This window comes from Homalodisca vitripennis, chromosome 3 (assembly GCF_021130785.1).
Source record: "Homalodisca vitripennis isolate AUS2020 chromosome 3, UT_GWSS_2.1, whole genome shotgun sequence".
Lineage (NCBI taxonomy): Eukaryota > Metazoa > Arthropoda > Insecta > Hemiptera > Cicadellidae > Homalodisca > Homalodisca vitripennis.
Window position 1 is genome coordinate 148,062 of NC_060209.1, and position 20,253 is coordinate 168,314.

At 31.5% G+C, this 20,253-nt stretch overlaps 1 protein-coding gene across 1 annotated transcript; it reads left to right on the top strand.

The window, feature by feature from the left end:
• The first annotated feature begins 319 nt into the window (after nucleotides 1-319).
• On the top strand, nucleotides 320-15,726 carry LOC124356529. Its single transcript, XM_046807583.1, has 2 exons — nucleotides 320-591; nucleotides 14,213-15,726. Exon 2 carries the CDS (start codon nucleotides 14,225-14,227, stop codon nucleotides 15,491-15,493), a length of 1,269 nt encoding a protein of 422 aa, XP_046663539.1. The 5' UTR covers nucleotides 320-591; nucleotides 14,213-14,224; the 3' UTR covers nucleotides 15,494-15,726.
• The last annotated feature ends 4,527 nt before the right edge of the window (nucleotides 15,727-20,253 follow it).

Sequence of the window (20,253 nt, forward strand, 5' to 3'; positions counted from 1 at the left end):
AAGAATGTTCATAAAAGTATTCCTTCAAAGTATACCATTAAAAAACTGCTGCAATATATTCTAATCGTAATTTTCAAGATAACATTAAATTGTAATTTTTATGACTATAAAACATTGATAATGTAAAACACAATTATTTCTCATTGACTTTTATTGTAATTAACCTAATTTAACCTAAATATCGTTGAAATAACAGATGATTTTTCATAACTATTGAACACTGTTTCACGCATAGGTAGTAAATTTTATACATGATTTTGAATGCTAAAGTCTTATTAGTTTCAAATTTAAATGTTACGTAAGGTTAAAATGGTATGTAAGCAAATATTTTCCTGAAATATTCTAGTTTAAAATCTGAGTATCTAAAGTATCCAAGTATCAAATCTAGCAGAGTCACGGTTCAATCATCTTCTGCAAATTACTCTCCATCAGAAAGAAGGTCAGAGCTGGAAATCCCAACCACAAGGTCAGGAGCCTCAGGCCCCATTCGAGGATGTGAGCACTTCTACAGATCTGTTACACTGAACTCTTGCAAGAACCCACCACACCTGTCACTGCAGAACCCTCTCTGCATCACTTCTGCACAATTTGGTAATTATATGTTTATGTATAATTGTTCTGATACAGATCTTACATACTGTACTCATTACTACAATATATAATAATTTTGTTTGGATCATGACATGTTTAATATAGGCTAAAAAATGAATGTCTAGTTAACTAAATTCATATTTGTAAATATTTTTATAGGAAACATTACCAGGAGAATTAGTGTTCCAAAATTCATGTAATTAAAATCATCTTTCTAGCCATACCATTTTGTTTTAAAAAAAGTTCATATTATAGTCTCAATTTATGAAAACTTGTATGTGTAATTTATTACACACATTTATTACACACGGAAAAGTTTAGGCAAGTTTTCAGTAAAACGTAGACAGAAAGTGAATGACCATGATATTTGTTTTAGAATTGTTGTTATTATTGTATATTTTTGATATTATCATTTTGTTTTTATAAGATATATAAAGAACATAGCTCTCTTGTTAAGAATGTAAATAAGTTTCTGTAAAACCTTTTCCTGTTTTAAAAACAGACAAAATCTGTGCTCTAAGAAAAAATATTAATTTTTAGAGCCTCCACCATTTCAAAAGGTCATTCATGAATTTAATTTTGTATAATATATTAAGAAAATAATTAAAATATTTAAACACACATAAACAAGTTATTAAATGTTTTTAATCTTAAAGAGTTACCTCACTGGCAAATTAACTGTAATATTTAAAGTAGCTGAATAAAAAGATTAGACTTGTAATGTTCTAGTCATAGTCATAGTCATAGTCATAGTCAAACTACTTTATTCTGTAATATGTACAAGGTACAAAGAATAGCGTCACTACAATGAAACTAAATACTAATATTAATTTTAAAATATAAGTAAAAAAAAATACAATCGTAACATCTCAACAATTTATCTTCAATTCTTCTTTAAATGAATTAATTGGTTTTTGTATTGAAATATTCCTCAAAAGAATATAGAGACAAATTAGTTAAATAATCTTTGACTTCTTTTTTAAATTTTAACAGATTTGTTTCCATTATAAATTTTGTTGGTAAATTATGTAGATATCTAACACCTCTGTAATATGTTTTCTTTTTGTAAAATTCAAGATTGTGTTGATCGACATGTCTATTAAAACGGGTATTATATGTATGTTTATTGGTTTGTAGTATCGGATCAAAAAATTGTTTTACATAAATTATTGATTCAAATATGTATAAACCATATACTGTCAGAATTCCAAGTTCAGAAAAAATATGTTTAACAGAATCTGTATATCTTAAATTTTTCATTATTCTCAAAGATTTTTTTTGTAGGACCAAAAGCCTATCTAAATTACTTATTGTTGTTGCTCCATAAATGCTTATTCCGTAAGCTAAATGTGAATGGATCAAAGAGAAATATATTAATTTAAGTGTATGTAAATTACTAATTTTTGCCATTTGTCGCAATGCATATAGACCAGTAGACATCTTCTTAGTAACATGATCTACATGTTTATCCCAAGCTAAATTTTTATCTATTATAAGTCCTAAAAACTTTGTGTGGTCTACTTGTTTAAGTCTGTCATTGTCTAGAAAAATGTCACAGTTTAAATTTGATCTGGATTGCTTTGTAGAAAAAGAAATATAATTAGATTTATCTGAATTTAATAAAAGATTATTTTTGTCAAAAAAATCCTTAATCCTAGTTAGACCAATATATGATGAAATTTCAATATTCTCAAGCTTCTGACCAGAAAACAAAACATTTGAATCATCAGCATACAGACACACGCCACCATCCAACCCCTCCATCACCCTTGGCAAACCTCCTATATAACATAAAAACAATAGAGGACCCAGGATAGACCCCTGGGGCACACCATGCCGTAGTGTCTGCAGCTGTGATCTATGAGCCCTCACATAATGATTTTTATTGTGAAAAATGGTTTCTTCTATTTCTACATATTGTTTTCTATTTGTTAAATAGGAATCAAATCACGTTTGCTCCTTTCCATATATACCGAAGCTGTTTAATTTCCTTATTAACTTTACATGACTGACACTATCAAATGCTCTGGTAAGATCTAAAAATATCCCAATTACTTTTTCTCTTTTATCAACTGAGTCAATAATGGACTGGATAAATTCTATACCGGCCGTTATTGTTGATTTTCCACGACGAAAGCCATGTTGTTGTTTGTCCAACAGTTCATTAGACTCTAGGTGTTTTAAAAGCTGATCATAAACCACTTTTTCGAATATTTTAGAAAAAATTGGGAGCAATGACACTGGCCTATAGCATGCTGGATCAGTCACATTACCTTTTTTAAAGAGAGGAATCACTTTGGCAACTTTTAAAATATCAGGAAATATTCCTGAAATTAAAGAAGAATTGATTACATGGACAAGAGGTTTTATAATAAAGTTAACAGATTTTTTCACAATATCAATTGGTATATCATCGTGCCCCACAGAAAACTTAGTTTTAAATGACAAAACAATTGTTTTTAACTGATACTCAGACACCGGTTGAAATCTGAAACATGGCCGAGCACAGGTCAGATGCTCACTATTGGTATAAATAGAGTTGAGCTGAGGTATGTTAGGTAATACTAGCAAGTCAACGGCTGTCACAAAAAAATCATTAAAAGTGTTTCCTACAGTAACAGGATTAGATATTAATTTTCCATTTGCAATAATACTTTTATTATGATTTATATTGGATTGTTTATTTACCTCATATTTAATTATTTTCCAAGTTGTTTTTGGTTTGTTGTCAGAGTATAGAATTTTATCATTGAAGTATTTTTGTTTATTTCTATTCATGCACTCTTTCAGTACATTTTTCTTTCCTTTTATGACTAACTTCAAATTTGTGTTTTTGGAAATTCTAAATTGTTTCTCAAGTTCAACTAATTCATTTTTTAAAATTTGTATATCATCTGTAATCCATTTTTGTCCTAAGAAATGTTTAACAGTTTGACTAATTTTAGGAAAATGTATTTCGAAAATATAACTAAAAATACTATGAAATAGTTGATATTTCATATCTACCGGTGATTGATAAACTTCTATCCATGTCTCCTTTGCTATATCTCGCAAAAATGTTTCAGTGTTATTCAAAGTAAATCTTCTGCATAGTTTTTTTATATTCATTTTACTTGAATCAACACAATTTAATTCTAAAAATTCTAGAAGTTGACCATCATGATCGGATATTTGAGTTATGATACCTGATATATTTAATTTTGTACAATCTATATTCGTAATAAAGTTATCTATGGCTGTCTGAGAATCAGCTGTAACTCTAGTTGGGAAGTCCACCAAATATTTCATATTATACACTTTTAATATATTACTAAATTTAGTGTAAATTATATCTTTTTTTAATACATTTATGTTTATATCTCCAGCCAAAATCACATTTTTGAATTTATGACATAGTACATTACACAATATATCTAAGTTATTTAAAAATTTGTCTACTAGACAGTGTTGGGGTGATCTATATAAAACTGCCAATACAAAAGAAAATTTATCTATAGTTATTTCAGACAGGCAGCACTCAAATTCTTTTTCTCCTAAGAGAGCTTCAACTGCTGGTAATTTAATACATCTGAAATGTATATGCTCTTTAGCCAATATTAGCACTCCACCTCCAGATGAATGAGATCTCACAAAAGACGAGCAAATGTTGTAGTGAGGAATGTGTAACCCAACCAATTCTGCTGCTGTCAATTTATGTTCAGTTAGTGCCAAGATATCTGGTTGTATTTCCTCTAAATTTATATTTAACATATTTAAGTGGGATGACAAATGTTGAACATTTTGATGAAAAATAGAAAACTTGGATGATGATTGACAGCTCCTTGCCTTAGTATGCCTACTATCTTGAGAAAAATCATATAAACTTTCAGTTGATGAGGGCAGGTGCTGTATGTTGTCATGAAAATTGGTAATGTTATTTGTATTTGTTATATTGTTATTTTTGTAAAACTGAACCTTTGATATTATTTTACTCTGCTCTATTTTACTGGGCTCTTCTGCAATTGATTTGCTAAAAAAGGTGACAGTGGTGACATTAATGAAGGTTGTGTTGACAAGTGACTACATGTGTTTTTATTGCTCATGGAGTTGTTGTTCTGGATATTAGAGATTCTATGTGTGATTGAATTGTCTTGTGTGTTTGTGTTACTCTGAGCACAGCAATGGTATTTGTTCACATTTTGTCTTATCAACTTAGCTAGTAAAGCTTTACCTCTTCTATTAAAATGAAAGCCATGATTTGTATAGTAGTTAGGCTGAATGGTTGATAAATCTATAAAACCTCTGATATTAGATGTTGACATACATTTATGTAGTTTTGCATTTACACAGTGAATAGCAAAGTTTTCTTTAGGGCTATCAAAACGGAATGGAATGCTTAGAATATGTACATTTGTTTTAGATGCTACATTTACTATTTTATCTAACTTAAAACTATTTACAAGTAATTCATGATCCTTGACTCGATCACAGTCATTGCTTCCACAGAGAAATATTGCATGGTCTTCAGCTGTAAAATTAGACGTCATCTCCACCAAATTTTGAGCAACATAGTTAAAATTTGCTCCTGGATTTGTGACAACTTCCACAGTGAAACTCTCCCCCAGTTCTTCTTCCAGAAGTGGTGACATATGCTTCCCATGACTATCTGCCACAAACAGCAATCTGGGCTTCTTGGTTTTTGTTGACCTCGAGTTTGTTGGCTGGTTATATTTTTCCAGTATTCCTGTCATTGTTGCCTGTGATCCTTTTATCTCAGAAGTACTCTCCTCTACTTCCGACTCGCTTAATGCTTGAAATTTATTTTTACACACTATAGGTTGTTCTGGCTTTAGTAATGGCAAACTTCTTCGGACATCTTTATTTTTAGTTTGTACTTTTACAATAGTGGAGTAAAGCTCACTTGCATTATTTACGTTAATACTTTCTTTTTGTTTTCTATCATTTTGTAATTTAATTATAAATTCTTCTCTTTCTATAAGTAGGGTTTCTAAGCTGGTTATCTGTTTGCGGAGATTCTTTTCTGCACATCTTGATACCTCCAACTGCTTACCCATGTCAGTCACTATCAAATTTACACTTTCTAGTTCATTCCTTAGCTCCTGATTCAGCTGCAATAAATCCTCATTGATGTTGTCCGTGTCATCTAGTGCTGCCTCTTCGATTTCCTGCTCATTATAACTCTTTTCGTTTTTATTTTCCTTATGTAAAATAGTCTGCTGATCCGATACTGAGCATCTATTACACTTCCACCCAATATCTCTCTTTAATTCCTTACACTGCTTAACGGATAAATCAGTACAAGTTCTATGAAACCAATTTTCACAAGTAGTGCATTCTACACTGTATCCTCGGGTTCCCAGTTTTTTATTGCATTGTTCACAACTGTATATGCTGCTTTTTCTGTATTTTCCCATGTTTTAAAATAAAAAAGTAAGCAAGTATTTGTTAATTATTTAATCACATTTATTGACTGGGAAGTTTATTTATAAGTTATTTTATGGTTTCTAATAACTTCTTTTCCAAAATGTTATTAATAAATTAAATGTAGCTACTTAAATATGTCCTGTACTCTATTAAATTAATTTTGGATAGTTTAATAAATTTAAATGAATAAGCAAAAAGAAATGCCAGGTGAACGATTTGAACCACTGATCTAATATTGAACTTTGACAGATGTCCACCTTACACACTGAGCTATCAGTACTTATTGATAAGAGAACAAGAGTCACTCAGTATCAACTCAAACCTGCTCACTCACAATCAGATACGGTAATAACCTGTTGTGACAGCATTACTGCACAGTAAAAGTGAAAGTGAAAATAAAAATTATTTTATTGTTACAAATGCCAGTTCAGTTTGAAGATATTTTATACTTGTAAGTATTGAAGTAAATGTTTAATAAAATCACTGTATTAAATACAATTAAATAAAAATTATTCTATTTTAGGTTAGTTAGTAAGTTACCAATATTTGTATGATTAAAACAATTTAAAAATGTCAACTTTATGGATTAAAATATTTACTCTTTAAAACTCTTTCACTTTTGAAAATATGATATAAAACTATTGTTTAAACTTCAAATAGCACTGATATTAAAATGAGCTGTAAAACAACACTGTGACACTTTCAAAACACATCTGCCAATCAAATCCCATTCATAGATCTAAATGTAATTCATAGATCTAATCTTTCCAGCTTAAATTAACAATTTGTTTTTAAGGGATCATTTATTGAAATAAAATCATTAAATGTTTTACTTATTACAGTATACAGATCACCTGGTCATTTAATAACAAATTCATTCTTGAGAAATTAAAGGTTCTCATGCAAAAACTTGAAAAAGAAATAAAACCAAAAAGAAATATAAACCAAAAAAGAAATAAAACCAGACTTCAATATAAATTTACTAACACATGACAAGACCACAGAAAAGTTTCAAAATTTAGTAAAACATTGTGGATATATTTTAAATAACAAAGAACCAACCAGGGTAACTGACAAATCACTAAGCTGCATAGATAACATATTGTATTTTCATTATTCTGTGCTAATTAACATTGTATTTTCCTTAATAGCTTGGAAACACTAGTAGGTAACCCTACTAAACAAATTGAAACATGAATGAAATAATATTTTCCTACACAATAACAAGTAATGATATTAGTGGTCCAATTGTCTCTAACAAACAATACAATATTGTTGTTTATGGGCTATCTATCGTATGCATTGGCTTTAATGCCAGGTTTAGTGACACACTTCGGGTTTTACCCCATAAGAACAATGTTAAACTTAAGCACTTTTATGCCTTATTTTTTTGTACAATTTTTTTTGAAACAACCTAAATAATAGTAAAATAATACCAGATACAAACAAATCAAACCTGAACTTTGCCAACCTTTCAAAACCTCCCGAGGCACGTAATAAGTAATAAGTTTACTTTGAGTTGCTGCTCCAACCCGTGTAGAGAGGGAGAGGGAGAGGGGAAGAGAGAGAGAGAAAATCAAATTTTGAACAAATAGATAAGTTGCTGCTTTTATATTATCATAAAATATTAGCTTCAATTTACTTGTTTTCAAAATTTAATTGTTAATTTATAGTGGAGACTTGAACGAAATGTTGTTTTTCACTATTTGTGCTGTTTACAAAAGGTACGATCAAACATTCCTTAGAAAGTCATCTCTTGATCAGAGGGGAGAAAGGTCTAAAATTTACTATGCACTTTACAATTTAAACAACATCAAGATTTATCTGATTTTATAATTTAACTTTAATAATACCCAGTATAAATGTAATTATGTATATTTCATAATTTAATGTTATTTATTGTCTTTATAGTGTTTAGAAACATGTTTTACCAGTAGCTTCTTGCTGTCTTTTTGAAAAGGATTTCTCCATTTTTAAACTGCTCTGAACATTGTTAACAAATTAATAAAAATCTAACAAATCTGTTGCATCTAATTTATTATCGGTAATTACAAGAAATTTACTAATTGGGTTTACTAATACAAATAGTTTACTATTATACGATTTATAAGCTAAAACAATGGATGTATTAGTCCAATCTTATAATGATTACAATGATTGGCCACAGATAAGGCTAACTCTTGTTACATTTCTTGGACAATTTTACCAGTTTACATTTTCCTCAGTGACAAACAGTTATAGTAAACTGAAATTAAAAATTTCTTTGTTCATGAAGCCAAGTATGGATTTGAATGTCCCTCTCTTCTATCTAAACTCATTGTGAGAAAACATGGTCAAACTGCACCAACTTCGACAAGTTAGCTTGATACTCTTATATGTAGATCCCAACATCAACATAATAATAATTTAAGAAAGGGGTCTGTGCTTTTTGTTATTCAGCAAAACTACAGAATTACCATTACTTACTAGGATAAATCAAATTGAGAAGATAGAGAGCTGAAAGGTCTGTCAACAATACATTTTTTTTATTGTCATATAAACAAATTGTTAAAATTGGATGGACAATTATTTTTCTTATTATTTTTAAATTTTCCCTCTGAAAACAATTTAATATCAATAAGTGCTGAATTTAGTTGAAGTTTACTTGCGATATACATCCAGTTTTTGTGACTAACTATATTGTTTTATCCTCAATGAGTTTTTATTGTTTGTATTATGACAGTGAAGATCAGCATTGATTCTAAATTGGTACATTTTTATCAACACAAAAAAGCAAATGCTGTACATACAAGAAATACAAAATTTATACATCAAGTTGAACAAACAATCGTTTACAAGGTGTTTCATTTCTTTTACCACAATTATTTCTAATAGCTTTGTTTGTAAAATAAACATTTTTGGACAAGAAGAACTTGAACCCCAGAGAAAGATAACGTAAGTTGAGCCCAGTCATCAACAAAGAAAAAGTCTTGACAACCATATTCTCGATGATTAAAGCCAAGTTAATATAAATATAAATGTTAAAAAATAAAGGTCCAAGAATGGAACTTTGTGGTACACTATTCTGTGATAACAACGTTGTTCATGCAGGAAATTGACAAATAAAATTCCCCTATAGTCCAAAAAAATCATTGCAAGGACTTTTCCAGCAGAGTTTGAACATCACGAATATTGTCATCTGTATGGTGTCCCTTTCGTTTTCAACCTGTTCTCGTCCAATCTTAAATTCTCTTGCGCACATAAACACACGATTTTCAGACAGTTTGCTGTCTCCAAACTGTGACCGCAAACTAGTTAAAATTTCAAATGGTTTAACGCCTTCATTGATTAAAAACTTTATGATAATACGTTGCGCAACAGACGAAGGGACTTCTTGCTCGATAACAGCAATATCGAAGAGAACACTAACCAGAACGGTTCCCTTACTCTTCATAAACTGCAACAGACGAAGGGACTTTTTGCTTGATAACGGCAATATCGAAGAGACCACTAACCAGAACGGTTCCCTCACTCTTCATAAACCAAACATCTACTACACAAAGCATTATCTAGTTAGGACCTGCATTCTAAGAAAAATAGCAAAAATTACCAATTATATTTGATTAACCCTCATATGTAGCTGTTCTTGCTTTACAGTTACTGTTGGCAAGATTATTAGTAATTTTCCTAATTCTACTTTACTTTTGTTTTTTACACTCCGAATTAGATTATCAAAATAGCGTACTTTGGTATATTTTCTAGTAGTCTTGTACATTCGTTTCAACTTATATCTGTATATAAACTTTTGGTTTTGTTTTTAATTTTACTTAAGCTGTAAGTCTTATCAAACTGCTCTTTTAATTTCTTTAATTCATAGTTATATAAATTATTATCTGACTTTGGACTTTTATTGTATTGAAATATTGTATAGAATATTTCATTTCCAACCAAAGATCCATTAACAGGCCACATAAAGAGATCATGAAATATTTTAAACTTACTGCCAAAGCTTTTACATATTATATATATATATATATATATATATATATATATATATATATATATATATATATATATATATATATATATATATATATATATATAATATATATATTATATATATATATATATCTACTAAATTCCTGTAAGGTAACTGGTATATATTCCTGTACTTACAGTGTTAAATTTAACTTTATGTACCGGTACCTGTTTCTCAGTAACCATAAATGATAGATATTTACTGTTTGTTATGTTTTGAAGATATCAAGTAGTCTGAGCATATCTAGTATAAAAGTTGTTATGTTTATTTTTTTTATTATATATAATTATTTTTGTAAATGCTTCACATTTTTTAATTTTTTTCTTTTAAAGCCCAAATATCTATTATTTAAATTAATTATAAAAAGTCTCAAAATGTCCAAAACAATAATAAGAAAAACATTAAACAAACATTAAATTGATATATCCTATGGTTTTTGAGAAAAGGTACATGAGTAGGAAGAAACATGTTTCTCAGGAATCAAAATTTTAAACTGTAATACTATGGAAAACAGCAATTTTCATTACGTCAATACATTCCTACACCATAAAGCTGGGTGATCTGAGTCTTCCTGTACTTCATATTTATCCTCCAACTTCCTTTTGGCCAACTGCCACTTTTGACAACACTTATTTTTTATTTTTTTCTATGGCTTTTTCAACTTTTGCAATTAGTTTTTCATCAAGACCTTTCATAACTTTTATGGCGTTACTTCCAGGCTTTATTCTCAGTCTTTCTAATAGTCTACGTCTTACTATGTTCCTATTGCTAAAAGTAGCTATTCCTTCAAACACACCTAGTTTAAGGGTAGCACTCATCACAAAGTTGGATTTCGGTATTCTGGTCCAAACTAAACTGTTCAGGCTCTCGTAAGGGTTTTGTGTGCCACCATGGAAACACTTTTTCAATAGCTCAGGATTAGAGAGGTCCCTGAATATGGGTCTTATTTGATCCATAACCATTGTGGGGAAGTGTGGTTGATTGTTATGGTTGTACTGTTCATTTTTAACTATTTTAACCTTATTGCTATATTTAACATCAACTATCAGGACATAGCATGTGCATTGGCATTTCTTTGGATGAGGAGAGGTGAGGAAATACTCAGCCCAGACAGCTTTTAACATATCTTGTAAGCTGTAAGTATTACACCTTACTGCTAGGCCATAGTAAAACTTGATTTTTTGAATAATTGCAAGGGTTGGGATTTTAAAATTGATTAGTTATATTATTTGAAATATCTTTCTGCATTTCATTTACACTGTAATAAGTTTTTCTATGAGGAGGTTTTTAATACTGTTTTGAAAATTATTAGTGATAAAGGTAAACAATTATATAAGCAAATTTCCTGTATATATAGTAGAGCTTTTTCAAATAAAGAAGTTTTATGAATTGAAAAGGCAAGAAGAGTTGTGTGTCTAGTATTATGATTATGCTGATTTTTGTATTGGTCAAAGGTGTTTGGATTTTAATGGATTAAGTTCAACAATTACAAAATATATAACCTGGTAGTATGAGTATTTTAAATTTTTTAAATAGCGGTTGGTAGCTCTCTCTAAAGTTTGCACCAACCATTGCTCTCAGAACAGCTTTTTGGGCTATGAATACTTTTCAAAATCAGAAGATGAACCCCAGAGTACAATACCGTATTTCAGAATCAATTGTACATAGGCATAGTATACAATTTTACAAGTATTATAGATACTGAATCTGCTAATATTTTCATTGCAAAGCGAAAAGAGCTTAGTTTTTTTTTACTAGATAATTAACATGAAATTTCCAGTCTAAATTTTTATCAATTTTCAGTCATAAAAATGTATGTGAATCAACTAGGTTTAATCTGCTACATTTCAAGACACTGTTATGGTGATTTTTGTTGTTTTAAAATGTATTACATTTGTTTTAGTTTGATTTTATAATAGTCCAGTAGAATTAAACCATTCATCAAGTTGATTTAGAGTTCTTATGATTGATTCCTCCATATTTGTTATGTTGTTTTTTTGAATTAGTATATTTGTATCATCAGGGAATAATATAAAATTAATGTTTGGAAAGTCAATTGGTAAATTATTTATGTAGACTATAAAAATAATTAGACCTAAAATTGAACCCTGTAGAACATCATAAGCTGTGTTTTTCCCAATTAGACGTAATTTGAACTAAGTTATCATTTCAAAGTCTATGATATGGGTACATCAAAATCTCTTTATTTACATAGTCTTCAAGACTAGTAGTGGTGTCAACATATATAATACATAGTAATACAGTGAAACAATGTAATAGAACTAACGTAAAAATATTACACTTAATTTTATGTCTTTATAAACATGGTTGTCTCCAATTGTAAAATTTGTTCAAGGAATAAAACGGTCGTTCTTGCAGCCAGGTTTTTAGATGTCTTCTAAAACTGGGTGTCTTTATTTCCTCTGGTAGTATGTTCCATATTTTTCTCCAGTGTAACTCGGTTTCTTCTCAGTGGATGTTAGTCTGTGTACTGGAAGGCAGAAGTTTCTTGCATTTCTGGTGTTGTACTGATGATATTGTAGTCCGCTGCATGCAGTTTCAGGTGCATTAATAGGTGGCAGTTTCCAGAATTCATGATAGTTATTTGTTTTCTTTCAAATATTATTCTAAATATTTTAATGCTCTTTCTTTAATTCCAATTTGAGATAATTTAGACAAGAGCAGTTTATGATTTACACAGTCAAAGGCCTTGGATAAGTCACAAAAAATACCTGAAAACATCACTCAAAATTTCAAAAATAACCCCAATTTTCATAAAAGGATATAAAAATTGCCCTAAAATTACAGACCTATTTCTATCACTCCTACATTTTGTAAAATATTTTAATCTTTAATGTACAATCAGCTTAGTTATTTTTTTGAGTCACAAAACTTACTTTCCAAATGTCAACACGGATTTTGGCAGGGTAAATCTACTACCTCTGCAGTCCTTAATTTGATTGATTTATCTTTGGATGCTTTTGAAAGAAAAGAGTCAGTTTCTGTAGTTCTATGTGATCTTAGTAAGGCTTTTGATAGTGTTCCATTTAATATTCTGTTAAATAAACTAAAATTCTACGGTAATGAGGAAAGCTTGTTAAAAATAATTCAGTCATATCTATCTAACAGGAGTCAATTTGTTTCAATAAAAAATAAAAGTTCATCTATAAAACCCATCGAGACAGGTGCCTCAAGGCTCCATTCTAGGTCCCTTCTTTTTCTTAGTATATATAAATGATTTGCCTCAAAATTTAAATGTTCATTTGATTATTTAAGCTGATGACACCACTTTAATGGCCCATCACAAAACTCAATTATTTTAAACATATCACTAAACAAGCAGGAGAGCAGACCCTTTCCTCAAAAAACACAATACCTAACTCTAAGCCTTAAGCAAGAAATTAACATGGAATCTGTTAGGCTTCTGGGATTTCATATAGATTATAAGTTACAATTGTCCCTGCATATTGAAACAGTTTGTTAAAAAAATATCAAGAGTAAATTACCTACTATGAAAATTGAAAAACTTTGTACGGTAAGTGTGGAATATTTAAGAATGTAAAATTTCAGTCTGTTTCAATCACATATTATATTGTATGGTATACTAGCTTGGGGCCATTCTTCACCCCTCAAATGATATTCTTTTATTACAAAAAAAGGCATTCCGTAACATTGCAGGAGGGCGTTCACTTGCTCACTGTAAGCCACTTTTCATTCAACTAAAAATCCTCACAGTTATACATTTGTATCTTTTTCAAGTACTATTATATACCAAAACAAATTTACAGTATTTTCTAACTAGAAATGATATTCACCACTATATAATACTAGACGTGGAGTTAAACTTAATATACTTCCTCACTGACTGGCTAAAACCGGCACCTTCTTCAAACTAAACTGTATTTATTTTTTTCTGTATAATTGTGCATTAGTGTATCAGTTTACAGGACATCTTGAGAATGAAACTAGCTATAGACTTGAAAGCTTGCATGCAACCTCAGCGAGCCAGTTACACATCATGTAAGGTGGTGAACTTTTACCTTGTTTTGAAAAGAAGTTTGAACAACCAAATTACTATTCTACAGAAGAAATTGAAGAAACTACATTTCCAGATTACTTATGAACATAAATAATCTGTTTATTGTTCGAGTCTAACAGTTGCTATCTTGGCTGTTACAGGTTAATTAAGGAATGGAAGAACCCAATATCCCAGACTGGCTGACAGCTGATTTTCTGAAGTCCTGTCTTGAATCCGATGAGGAAAACAAGGAAGGAGTAGTCATCAACAGCTACAATGCTAAATCTGCAGTTCCACCTGGAAACAATTATGGCAGCAACATTTTACAAGTGAAAATTGTGTACAAGAAACTATTTGATTCAGCTGAATATTCACTATCTTTAATTATTAAAGCTCCATTAGTTGTTGGTGCATTTGTTGAGCAGTTCAGGGATGTCTTGAATGAAGCTTATTTACGAGAACCCAAGTATTACAATGAGTTTATTACGGAAAGTTATAAATTGATGAAACACGATATTGTTCCCAGACACTACAAGTCCCCGAATCCACTTTGTGTTGTACTCGAAGATCTGAAGAGATCAGGTTATGTCATGGTTGATAGACAAAAACTACTTGACTTTGACCATTGTCAACTTTATGTCAAGGCATCAGCTAAGCTCCATGCACTCACGATAGCTGTACATAAAACACACCCTGATATCATTGAATCTCTGGTAAAGGAAAACCCAATTACAACTGAAAAGACAGAACAAGTTTTCAAACATTTAATGAGAAACTTGTTTAAGTGTATGGCTACTTACCTTGAGGATAAAGAAGAATACAAGGAATTCGAAGATTTCTTCCGAGATATATCTGAGGGAGAAACATTTTTCAATATTTATCAAGGAGTTGAAAAAACAAAGAGTAGATTAACAGCTGTGATCCAAAATGATCCTTGGTGCACAAATATGATGTTTAAATACAACAGTTCAGGAGACGTTTTGGGTGTAAAACTCTTTGACTTTCAAAATCTTAAATTTGCCACACCATTGAGGGAATTAGTCACATTTGTTTGGACCAGTGCCAATCCAGAAGTCAGAGAGAAAAAGCTGCATGAGTTATATCAAATTTATTGTGATTCTCTTAACTGCACTTTCAAACAACTGGGATGCCCTGAGAGAATTTCTATTGAAGAGTTGAAGGAGGAAATCCTTTTTTTGAGCCCTTTAGTAATAGTTACAGTTTGTGCATTGGCTCCATTTTGTCTTGCAGATGAAGCTGTTAATATAAGTGACTTCCTTAATGCATATAGTCCAGATGTACCAATAAAGGAGTCACACAATTACAGATTGTATCAAGGTACCACTTTCAACAAGTACTTTCCACAAATAATGAATCAAATTGCTAAAGAAGGTATTTTTGAACACATTAAACAGAAAATGAAACATTTGTCAACAACATAACACTCCGTCAGTACAAAACTGTTACTACAAATAATATACAATTTGTTTGTACATTTTCTTATAAAATTAGGTAACTTGCTTAACTCATTTAGTTAAAACCTAATACTAAGTTTAATATAGATTTGTTATAATTATACCATACTTTTAAATTTTTAACCTAACTATCTGTAGTATTAACCTATTATTCTGTACAAATTAGTAATTTGATTAAATTTGATTCTGAATTGTGTTTATAAAATTGTAATTTACTCTCAGTTCTTTGTTTGAAGTTTATTTTTGATGATGGAAGGATTGTGAAGGAAACAGCATTTTACCGGACATTTGCCATCGTTCAGTGAAACAAAAAATCAGTAACACTACGTTTCGAAGATTTGCAATCTGATCTCTTCTTCAGGTAAATAACTAACCTAACACATAATTACAAACTAGGCTAAAATACACAAATCATACCAGAGTGTTGTGACACGCCTAAGTCAGGAATCACAACCACCATGTTGTATGTCAACTTTACTAACTCTAAAATATGCACTTAATAAAAAACTATGCACAATACTAATCATTAAAATGAAATACAGAATACGGGTCACAATACGTCTGCATTCGTCGATCAACCACCTATGACTGACCAAAGGCCAATAGCAAATGGCGATCGTCACGGCAGAAACTAGATGGCGGCAGTGAAAAGGAAGGGAGACAGGAATGGGACCTTTTTTTATTATTGGTTAATGCTAGATGAACTTCTTCAAACCATACTGTGACTCCGCATTGGTTTATTACAACTACCTAATCTGTTTGATACTTTTGGTTTTCTTTTTAGTTCATTTTTTATAATTGGCAACCAAAGCGGCCTAATGGTTGACTGATTGGTTGGTCTGCCAATTTAATGTATGTTGCCTCTACTAATTTCCTTTTAAAATAATGTGGTTCCCGATGTATTACGTTGGCTTCATTCCAATTCATATGATGGTCTTCAGACCAACAATGGCATGCAATTTTTTACTTTTCTGTGAGACCCTTTCTTGTGTTTTCTTTGTGTTCTTTTATCCTTACGTTTAGGCTAATGGAAAGACAAAAAGACCATTTTCACAGATATTCTTATACAACTGATAGGTTGTGGTTCTTTGCACCTACTGGGTAACACAGACAGCAGATTAGTATGCACAATTTGTCACTCTGACATCTTTAACAAAACGCTCCCAACTGGCACTACTCTGGCATAACTATCCACATTTACAGTTGAATTATCAGAATGTATCTGGCATGATGTTTAAGTACTTTGTATCTACCTCTACTGGACCTCGAGCTCAAGTAGGCAATATTGAGGTAAGTGCAAACACACAGCTTGTGACATTGATCTCTGAAAGTGACAGCAATATGACTGCACATCAGGTAAAAGAAACACAACCAAAAAACCCATGGCAGTTTAAAAAAACGGTCAAAAAGCTATAAATTTAAACCCAAACACAAAATACTTGCTGAAATGGAAACTGCCATTTCAACATCAAATAGCTCCCAAGTCCTTACTGAAAAAACTGATTTACTACAGATAAAGGAGTCTAATAAAAAATTATGTAAAAATACTAACACAACAAGCGAAGAAAGGACCAATTATGTTCATAAGTATGATAACAACAGCTATGAACTTTTAATCGACAAAGTATAAAAGTAGAATTTTACGCTGACAGCCAAGGTAAAGGACTACCAAAGAATTTTAGTTCATGCAATAAGGGAAAGATTTATGTGGATGGAGTAGTAAAAATTGACAGCTGATGTCCAACAGGTCTATAACCAAGCGGCTAAATCTCTACAACGTCCAACAATAATATTTGCAGGAACAAATGATGTTTTAAAAGGATCCCCTCAAGTTATTTATAAAAAAAATGGAAACTGAATTACAACTCTGAGTAGGTCTAAACCAATGTGTGTGTAACAACAATCCCCCCTAGACACGATGTACACCATGACAACTCAGTTCACTATGACCTAGTCCTGACTAATAGTTACATAACAGAAATTGTTTTAAGAATGGACAATGTTCACCTCATTGATTTGGATTCTTACCAATATTTTCACTTCACAAGACAGGGTCTACATTTAAACTAAAAAGGAAAGAGAAAACTTGGTTTTATAATAGTTGCTAATGGAAAAAAAACATGAAATAGACCAAGAACCCACAACTAGGCCAAGAAAAGTCTTCAGTCGTCCACCAAATTCAAGCTCAGAAAGTAAAGGAGGTATTTGGACCAGCTCTGTCGCTAGATTTAGTTTGCCAATCTCAGTTGTACAGACTAATTTCAAGAATATTATTCAAGAGTACAGGTATAATGAGAAGGAGAGATTTTGCACAGGAGCGGAGTGTGGTCTGGTGAGAGTATAGAAGTAGTTGTTATTTATGTTTTTGTAAAACTCTATGTGTCTATTAAAAAAATGCTTCTAATGTCTTTCACCATTGGGACGGATCTTTGCAGTTGATGGTGGGGTATTGTATCTGTGTATAAATGAAGAGTGCAGTTCAGTTTTTTTTTCTGAGTGGTTTGTCTGGCTCCAACTATGTCAATTTTCCTCCGTAGAACAGTTAGGTTGTTTCCTGGAATGGGTGTTTATATCATTCAGTTTTTTATAAGTGGTTTTGTCTGGCTCCAACTATGACAATTTCCATAGATCAGTTTAGGTTGTTCTGGAAGGGGTGTTATATCATTCAGTTTTTTATAAGTGGTTTGTCTGGCTCCAACTATGTCAATGTTCTGTAGAATAGTCAGGTTGTTTATCTGGAAGGGGTGTTTGTATAATCAGTTTTTTTATGAGTGGTTTGTCTGGCTTAGTCCAACTGTGTCAAATTTCTGTAGAATAGTTCAGGTTGTTCTGGAAGGGGTGTGTGTATTATTCAGTTTTTTTTATGAGTGGTTTGTTCTGGCTCCAACTATGTCAATTTCTGTAGAATAGTCAGGTTGTTCTGAAGGGGTGTTGTATAATTCAGTTTTTTATGAGTGTTTTGTCTGGCTCCAACTAATGTCAATTTCTGTAGAATAGTCAGGTTTGTTCTGGAAGGGGTGTTGTATAATTCAGTTTTTTATGGAGTGGTTTGTCTGGCTCCAACTATGTCAATTCTGTAGAATAGTCAGTTGTTCTGGAAGGGGTGTTATAATCATTCAGTTTTTTTTGAGTGGTTTGTCTGGCTCCAACTATGTCAATTTCTGTAGAATAGTCAGTTGTTCTGGTAAGGGGTGTTGTATAATTAAATTCAGTTTTTTTTATGATGGTTTGTCTGCTCTCCAACTGTGTCAATTTTAGTGTTGTATTTGGGCTGCCTTGAAGCGAGATGCTAAAAGCAGTCTTTTTTTTCCTATCAGAAAAAACTTGTTTTGGCACAAAAATGTCTTGTTTTTTTTTATAGACGTTCTTGGACCAGATATCATGGTGTGTTTAATTCCTGGTGCAGTCAATTCACTATGCGCTGGGAGTTTAGATAAATTTAGAGCCTTAAGCCTGTTCATGTAGTTCTTTAAACAACGTCCTCCATTCGATCTTGTCTCGTCTTCTCACTTGAGCTAATTTCTGTCAGAGCGAGGGGGCTGCTGAGAGTATATGACAGGTGTTTCTTCTTCATGGATCTGTTTGAGTTCCTATGTCTTTGAGCATTTTTAGTATCTTGAAATTGATCTGACTTTTCAATCTTGTTAAAACTTAGTTTTAAATCTGTATAATTATTGTGTTCTATCACGTTTAGTTTTTTGTCAGATGTTTGGTTTAATTTATTTCAAGATCCAGTATTTTTTTCTTTTTGTTCATCCTAGTGAAAAAAAGGTTTTGCATTCTGTCATTCTCTTCAAATAAGTTTTGTAATTCTAATCTGTGCTGTTTTTTTCTTTTCCAGTTTGAGCCCAATGTTTCATGCAAATTTTTCCTGCATGGGGTTTCTATTGTTTTGGTGCAAAAATGGTGTTTTCTTGTTTCAGCAACATCATTTCTTCCAGCTTCAACTCCAACCCTGCAAAAGTATCTTCTAATGAGGATTTTTGTTTTGACAATATCTGAATGTCTCTTTTTAAGATTTATTGTTCTCCTTCAGTAGGAAGTTTGCCAGCTTCAGCCGCTATGGTCAAGAGAGTTTCCATGTCTGTTTCTTTCTAGATCTTCATATTTTTGGACACTTTGTTGTACTGACCATTTTCTAGCTCCTCTGCCAAGCTGGAAGTTGTTGAGATTTTCATTTTCTCCTGATGTTGATGACCATGTTCAGCAATTTAGGTGCGAGGCCCTGGTGACTGACCATTTGTTTTGATGTGATTCCTGTTTAGTGGGTAGAATCAGGGATGCTGATGTTTTTGTATTACAGTTTTTACATGTTCGAGTGGTCGATTTTCCTCTTTATTTCAATTTTTTTTCAATGTTTTTTTCAGCAATGTTTCACATCCAGCATGGGTAACCATAGGTTGCACGGGACCAGTACAATAGATACCAGAGAATTTTACACCTATACTACAAATACCACAGGGATCTTTAGGTCCGATGTAGATCTTGTTCTTGGACATTTTTGAGAATTATTTACTTATGTCAGGAAAATAATTGAAATAAAAAATTGTTAATATTTTAGAAAGAGGAAAGTCAGTTTGTGGGATTGAGTGAGATATCAAGTTGGCAGTGGCAGTGCCTGAGGCAGAGTAGTTGTGTGCACTGTCAGCAACCGCTGGGTCACTGCTCCCGTCTGTGACCTTCTCACTCTGTACTTTCTGCTGTATAGCAGGTGTGAGCTGGAGTCT

Coding starts and splice junctions, on each gene's coding strand:
- LOC124356529 (XM_046807583.1), top strand. CDS start 14,225: ATGGAAGAACCCAATATCCCAGACTGGCTGACAGCTGATTTTCTGAAG.